The following is an 8,158-nucleotide window of genomic DNA, read 5'->3' as shown; positions in this document are numbered from 1 at the left end:
TATACACATACATTTTTATTACAGTATTATGATCATTTGCATTCACTTGAACATAAAAGGCATTTCTTCTCAACTGCATCCTTTCAATCCTGGTGTGAGTCACTTGTGCAAATCCACACACAAAACAACATGATAAGGTGACCTAAAAGTGAGTTAAATTGTCTTGTTTAAAGCACAGTCAAGTGTTAAAATAGGGAATGCTTTAAATCAACATTTGACAAGTTCCGCAGCAGGAACTTTTGACCATGTCTGCAAACAGCAAACTGTACCAATCCAGCATTCAGACATGGTTCACACATACATTCACCCAGTCACTAATCACATACAACATTTTAAAAAGGTACCCCTGGTGCAGTGATTTGCTGAGTAGGCACTACATACATTTTCAATAAAAATGAACAGAAATGTACAAAGGTGACCAACGATTTTCAACAAGTTTCTCCTAATTAAACCAGACGGTGACTTGAACTGAGATAATGAGATGAACGTTTTGCTTCTAGTTCTACATTTTCTAAAGGATAAAAGGACACTTTAGTCAGCATTTCTTCTATAAGAAAGGCACTTCCAAAGCAGCAGTAACCCCAGTGATTGAGGTACATCCTGAAGTTCACCTTGACTTACACTGCTCTCCAGTTACTGCCAAAAGTAAGAACAATAAAATGGAATGACATTTAAAACACGAGTAATACTTTATAGTTAAAAGTCCATAGGCAGCATTTCCATTAGGGATCTGCCCTAGACAGGAGACTCTGGAAACGTCACTGATTTGCTGTATAAGAGGTTTGAGCGAGTCAGTCCCCAGGCAAATCTCTAGAAGCTCGAAGTCCGAAGACCAGTCTGTGATGAGAAGACGGGAATTGTGTGTCTCTTGTCGGTCCTGTTCTCAGTGTGCAGGGGGCATATGATGGTTGACTTGTGTTGGACCCAGGAAGCCCATCCTCTGCTTGTTTTTCCTCTGCTCTGTCATCTACACACACAAAGAAAGAAAGAAAGAGGCCAATACATCAATCAGCTCAACTTTCAGAGGTAAACTTAGTGCAACAGTGCAGAAGAAATACAGAATACAGAACACAAATTTCTTTCAAACCCTCAGGTCTTTGAATCCTGACTCCTGAAGATGGAAGTGAATATATGGAACACATTTTAGTGTTTATATCAGAAGAGGAAAGTTACAATGCACACATTACTGAGCTTTAAGCTTTTAACTACAAAAAAAAAAAAAAATCTACTGGAAAAGACAAGCTGGAGGGTCCACAGCCAGGTCGATGGCTAAATTTATTAAATAAAACTAGTTAACACCCTTGAAGAGTGACCACAAAAGAAACGGGTTGATCAAAATCTTGAAAAAAACAAAACAACAACAACAAAACACTAATGCTGATAAACCATTCCTAATTATATATTTAAAAAAAAATTCTCCATCACTTTGACATTCCTTTGAGATTCTGGTCCATATTGATATGATTATATCACGCAATTCCTGCAGATCTTTCAGATTTTTGTTGTGAATCTCCTGTTCTACCACATCGAAAAGGTGTTCTACTGGATTCAGATCCGGTGAATGGAAAGAGCACTGAAGAACACTGAACTAATTGTCATGTTCGTGAAACCAGTTTGAGATTTTGCTTTGTGACATGGTGCATTATCTTGCTGGAAGTAGCCTTTAGAAGATGAGTATATTGTAGCCATGAATGGATGCACATGGTCAGTAACAATACTCAAAAAGGCTGTGGCATTCAAGCGAAGATTGATTGGTATTAACCAAAAAGTGTGCCAAGAAAACATTCCCCACACCATAACACCACCTCCACCAACCTGGACTGTTGACACAAGGCTGGTTGGATCCATGGATTCATGCTGTTGGTGCCAAATTCTGACCCTAACATCTGTGTGCCTCAGCAGAAATCAAAATTCATCAGACCAGGCTTAATTCAGTCTTCAACTGTACAGTTTTGGTGAGCGTGTTCCCACTGCAGCCGCAGCTTCTTGGCTGACAGAAGTGGAACCTGACATGGTTTTCTGCTGTTGTAGACCATCCGCCTCAAGGTTCGATGCATTGTGCATTCTGAGATGCTTTTCTGCTCGCCACAATTGTTATCAGAGTGGTTATCGGAGTTTCTGCATCCTTTCGGCCAGCTCAAACCAGTCTGCCCATTCTCCATTCACCTCTCATCAACAAGGCGTTTCTGTCTACAGAACTGCTGCTCACCGGATGTTTTCTCTTTATTGCACCATTCTGAGTAAACTCTTAGAGACTGGTGTGTGTGAAAATCTCATGAGATCAACAGCTTATAGAAATCCTCAAACAAGCCAGTCTGGCACAATCAATCATGCCACAGTCAAAATCACTGAGATCACATTTTTTCCCCCATTTTGATGGTTGATGTGAACATTACCCGAATCTGCTGGCCCGTATCTGCATGATATTATGCATTGCCCTGCTGCCACATGATTGGCTGATTAGTCAATTGCATGAATGTCTAGGTGTAAAGGTTTTCCAAATAAAAGTAGTCCATGAGTGCATAATATATTTTGAACAAAGTTAACATGGCAATGTGTATAAATATTGCAGTAGAATGTACACTCTTTTGCTACTAACACCTCATATCAGAGCTTAAAAAAAGCCAAACAGCATACAACCACAAGAGATAAACTGTAAACAACATGAGGGATAAGCTATGCTTATTATCACAGTCAGTAATGTTTCTGTCTTTCAGAAGGTCTTGTTTTGCTTTCCCTGAAATGGAAATGTGTATGTTCACACCCAGCTGAGCAAAGCCACTGTCCTGGCTGTTCAGATTGGTTAAGCTCAGAGGTGAGAAGGGTTTGTTTAATTAGGCCTGATGCCAAGAAAGAAATTGCTTTAATAAGTTACTTAACATGGCCGGGAGAATTACAGACAGCCTTTGGCACATGACCACCAGGAATCAGAGGAGCTGTGGGGGGTACACAACATAAAGGTGATACACTGCTCACTGTAATTCCAGTAAGGATTAATTATATTATCCTGATGTTTTAGCCCCACCCCTATCCCGATGACTGGCATGTAAACAGGGTCAGTGCTGTTTGTGAAAACTCAGGGAAGGTGATGAGACACAGAAAGACAGGTGATGGGGAACAGCTGTGCAAAACTAGGACACCTAAAGCCAATCTACACAATCGAGGTCCCGGTGCAGGATCAGCAGTCACGGTATCATAAAGAACCTTTCCGCACTTTTCCAAGAGCAGGTTCCTATTTTTTAGTTTTGTTTTTTGGACAAGACTATTACTATTTTCATGACATCCATTAAAAAAAAGCATGAACAGTCTGAACAAACTCGCTCATCAGCGTCCATATTTTTCCCCAAATTCAGTCACCCACCAATTCCCACTCACCAGTCAGCTCTCTTCGATCACATGACATCTACCAACTGGGGATGACGGAGGCTGACACGTGCTTCATCTGACATCCGTGAGGCCAGTTAGTTACATCTTTTCAAATTGCTGCTCATGCTGTGTCACAGAGCAGCGCAACACACTGAAAGAAAAGTGCTATCTGCCCTCTTTCACATACATGAGCTCACAGATTGGCTGTTGTTGTTGTGATTAACAGGGGAGACAGAGTGTATGCCATCTCTCCCACTCTATCAATTATGCTCACTTGGTTTCTAGCCACAGTCGGCCCTAGCATCGTTTGGATTGGTAAAATACTGTATGTTCTCAAAGAGGTAAAACTGATAAACCCTCTACAGTAGTTATTTTTACACTCAGCCTTATTAAACTCCTACACCTGATTATGTAATGGTTTGGATTTTAAACCAGGTTTTCTGGTTCCCTCAAATTCCAGCTCCAGCACAGCATCAATGAGAATGGGCTACTAGAGTGGCACTGAACTTCCATCCACTGAAGTGAAAACCTTGGCATTCTCATTTCTTTTCAGAGGAAAGTAGCTAAAGCATGCTCAAAAAGTCGCTAGAAGTTGCTAGATGATATACATTTGTATATTAATGTATTCATCATGATCACTAGCATATCAAATGACGAATTAAGGTGCATGAAGAGCTTCACTTAGAATATAAAAAATGGAATAGAATAGTTTTATCAGAATAGAAAATGAGAGATAATTTCTTTTACACATTTACAAAATACTACAGTTTCTATCAAGAACACAGATTAAAAAGAATCAGTGACCGTGAGTAGTTGAGAAAGGTGAGTAGTTGTGAATGAAACGGTCACTCACTTTTTATTACTATATCCAATAAGAGCGTTTAAAACGAAGAGGTGCGAGGTTGGGACAAACCGGGAATCAGTGATTGGTCACTGGAAACAATGGTGATCAGTGATTGGTCGGCAAGCCCAACACAGTCAGTTACACACTCTTGGAGATTCGAGTGAACCTGCTGTCTCAACTCATATAACGGCAGTCTTAGTTGCCTTGCCCAGGTTAACTGCTCAAGCTAGCATAGTGTAAAAGGGCAAGTGTGCTATTCGCTAATTTAAGAACAACAAGCAAGATGAGTGAGGTCACTGAACAACTGAGACTTATGGATCTATGGGTGTTTAAGCATGTTTAAAGGCACAGACACGCCAAGTGAACTATAGTACATCGTTTGGCAGTCTGTTGACACAAGCTGACCTTTCTCAGCATAACTGGGTGGAAACGTATGTCAAAACCCTGCCCCATTATAGATACTTGTACATAGCATGCTATTTTTACATTCTATTTACTATAGCAGTGTTGAGGCTTGGGACAAAAAAAAAGTTTTGCTATTAGAAATACAGACTACTGCCACCTACTGGTGTGGATGTGGTAGATTATGTCTACATTTAGCTACATTACTTTATCTTTCCATATTTTTCCATATGTACAGAACATATATCCATGAAGTGAAGTTGGACTGCAACCTTTCAGAAAAGACAGAAGGAGACTTGTATGCAGTCCTCATTTGGTGTGTCATAGCACATAGAGGGCTGGAAAGAGTGCATTACCTGTTCTTTGAGCTCTGCAAGCTGAGAAGAAAGCTGTGCTACGAGTGTGACAGTGGTATCGAGCTTCTCCTGCAGTAAGCGCATCTCATTCTGCTCACTCTCCCCTTCACTGCTCACTAGAGACATGGCCCGCATCCGTGGGAACCAGTCCAGGTTCTTCTCCTGAGAGAGAGAGAGAGAGAGAGAGAGAGAGTCAAACACAGGGTTAAAAATTAACCAGAAAATTTAGTAGAAATCACTACTGCTGCTAATCTAAAAGAGACAGATACAGTTAAGCACCTTGCGCGCAAAGATCAGTACATTACAGTTTACACGTTTTAAGCGTATTAGCCTACCACAAATGACCACGAAGCTAATTATAAATGTTCAACATTCCCTGTAAGATAATTATGTATTATAAACACGTGGACTTTGGTTCACTAAATGTTTACTTGTGTGTTGTGCACGTGTTGGTGTGTGTGAGCCGGCAGTATGAGAGATAAGGAGGAGGTAACAGTAAGGCTCAGCCACTCATCAAATGCAGTTATGTAAGGTGCTTTTCACAGCCAGGCGGATGCAAAGGTGCAAAGGCAAAGGCAAAGAAGTGGGAACAGAGTGTCTCTCACTCTTATGCAAGCAATCAATCACACATGCACACACACACACACACACACACACACACACACACACACACACTCACATGCCTTTGTCTTTAAACAAAGCATTTGTTAGCACACATGGAAATGAGCTTCCAAGGAAACCATGTTCATTAAACAGGATGTTACACTAAATGGTGCCCTCCCCAATTCCTATTCCTCAAAAGCGCCAAAGTTTTAGGGAGATTCTATACAAACTAAGATACACTGTCCTGATATTAACCCACTGTAGGGCATTGTGAGCACACTATATACTACGCTCTATACTATACTCTCAAACATATGTACTGAATGGCTCTGCATCCAATACGATGTTAATAAAACTAATCAGTTTGTTTATTTTATTATTATTATTATTATTATTATTATTATTAATAATAATAACAACAACAACAACAACAACAACAACAACAACGTGACTGGTGACCCTAATGAATTGGTCGATTTTACAGATCCGGCTGCCTAAAGATACACTGGGTCTTGAGGGAGATTGGTACAAGAAAGGCAAACTGCAATAGAATGGGCTTCTTTCTTCTAAACTGTAAAAAATAAATAAATAAATAAATAAAATAAATGAGGAGAAACAGACTGCCAATACAGCTCCCTGAACAACGGAGCATGATCCCATACCAAGTCAATTCATAACTGACCAAGAGATTAGCAGCAAATGGACTGGGATATGAGGGACATCTTGGTTACATGGTCACCTGTATTTCAGGGAAAAGCTATAATTTGAATTCCAACCCATAGAAATTCCAACCCCAGGCCCTCTTTCCCCTGGACTTCCCAAAAACGTACAGACTCAACCAGTTGGAGTTTTTGGCCTTTTCACAATCCTCACACCTGCTTTATGTCTTCTGAATTTAAGCCTTGAATTGTAGGTGGAGCCTTATCATGTAGCCTTATATTTATTCTGAATCTTTTATTTGAAGGCCTAACTGGTGTTCTATCTGCTTTTAATAAATTTAGAAATTTTTTTTACTTCTGGATGCCCATTACGTTTAATGAGCCATTAAAAACAAAGATATAGCTAGAGTGAAATAGATACTTTTGGTTTATTTACTATTTGGCTTGATTTGGTTTCACACTGCACATAACTAAATAAACAAAAAAGTGAAAGGGGCAAGGCACAAACCAAAGTAATTTTGTGAACAATATCCAGGAGTTCTTTTCTTTATTTTTTACAGAACACACCAAGTTTTTTTTTTGTGCCTTGTGGGTCAAATCTCAAATAAAGCATGCAGTTGGGTTCAGTCAGAGTCAAATCATGTTTACACTGAAATTGAACCACAGTGGAGTTCTCCTGGAGGTAATGCTTACACATATACAATGGATATAAAAAGTCTACACACCCCTGTTAAAATGACAGGTTTTAATGTGTGATCACAAAGTATACAAATAAAGTGAAAAATAAATTGGGGGGGGGGGGGGGCTGGGGACTTAACAATAACCTAGTTCCATAAATATGCACATCCCAAAAATAGTATGTTATAGAACCACCTTTTGATTTTCAGGTCACCCCACAGGTTTATGGTTGGATTTAGGTCTGGGCTCTGGCTAGGCCATTCAGAAACATGGATCTTCTTTTGGGTACATCATTCCTTTGTGGATTTAGATGTATGATTTGGGTCACTCTCATGCTGAAAGGAAAAATTCCTTTTCATCTTCAGCTTACTAGCAGACACCTGAAGGTTTTACACTAAAATCGACTGGTATTTTTAACTATTCATGATTCCCTCCACCTTGATAAAACCTGAAGTTCTTGCTGGAGAAAAGCAGCCCTAAAGCATGATGCTGCCACCACCATGCTTCGACACACTACCCCATAGCCCAGATATGTGAAGAATACAAGAGATTGTTGTCACATGCAGAGAGTAATCAGTATTTGTCAGATATTCCTACAGCTCTTTTAAGGTTGCCATTGGACTCTTGGCAGCCTCTCTAGTAAGTTTTTGTCTCGTCCTTTTGTAAATTTTGGATGGATGCCATGCTGTCACTGTCACTGTGTTGCTCCATTTTCTCAACTTGTTCATAATGGCCTTCACAGTGTTCCTTGGTACATCTAATGTTTTGGAATTTTTGTACCCCTCTCCTTATCGATTTATTTCTACAGTGAGACCCTATACAGGCTTTGTCAGCTCTTTGCAGACAATGGCTTTAGCAGTCGGATAAAACCAAGATGATGTCAGGAAAATCCTACTGAAACAGCTGGTTTGAGGTTATTTGAGGTTAATTAAAATAATGTCATTGATGACAGCTGTACAATAATTTTAAACATGAACACAGCCACATCCCCAATTATAAAAGGGTGTGCACACTTATACAACCCAAAGTGTGAATTGTTATGGCAACTTTTTTTTTATTTTTCCCTAAAATGTTTCCGATAATTTTTAAATATAATTTGTACAATCTTTAAATAATAATTTGTATACGCTGTAATGTCACATCAAAAGTGGGAAAAGTACTGTCAAGATTTATCTTGGTTTAATTTTTTTCATCACAAAAAAATTGGCCTTTTTACAGGGGTGTGTGGACTTTTTATATTCATACTACAT

The 8,158-nt window shown here is 39.5% G+C and overlaps 1 protein-coding gene across 5 annotated transcripts in view; it reads right to left on the bottom strand.

Moving 5' to 3' along the window:
• The window catches only part of itpr2 (inositol 1,4,5-trisphosphate receptor, type 2), a 102,813-nt gene continuing 94,655 nt past the window's right edge, over positions 1–8,158 (bottom strand). For all 5 annotated transcript variants that reach the window (XM_053622931.1, XM_053622932.1, XM_053622933.1 and 2 more), the window contains 2 exons: positions 4,969–5,130; positions 1–967 (listed from right to left, as the gene is read on the bottom strand). In XM_053622931.1, coding sequence (XP_053478906.1) covers positions 884–967; positions 4,969–5,130 — 246 coding nt within the window. In that variant the 3' untranslated portion in view covers positions 1–883. The remainder of the gene's footprint in view (positions 968–4,968; positions 5,131–8,158) is intronic.

Source organism: Ictalurus furcatus, chromosome 4 (assembly GCF_023375685.1).
Source record: "Ictalurus furcatus strain D&B chromosome 4, Billie_1.0, whole genome shotgun sequence".
Taxonomy (NCBI): Eukaryota; Metazoa; Chordata; class Actinopteri; order Siluriformes; family Ictaluridae; genus Ictalurus; species Ictalurus furcatus.
This window is presented reverse-complemented; position numbering and strand designations above follow the sequence as displayed.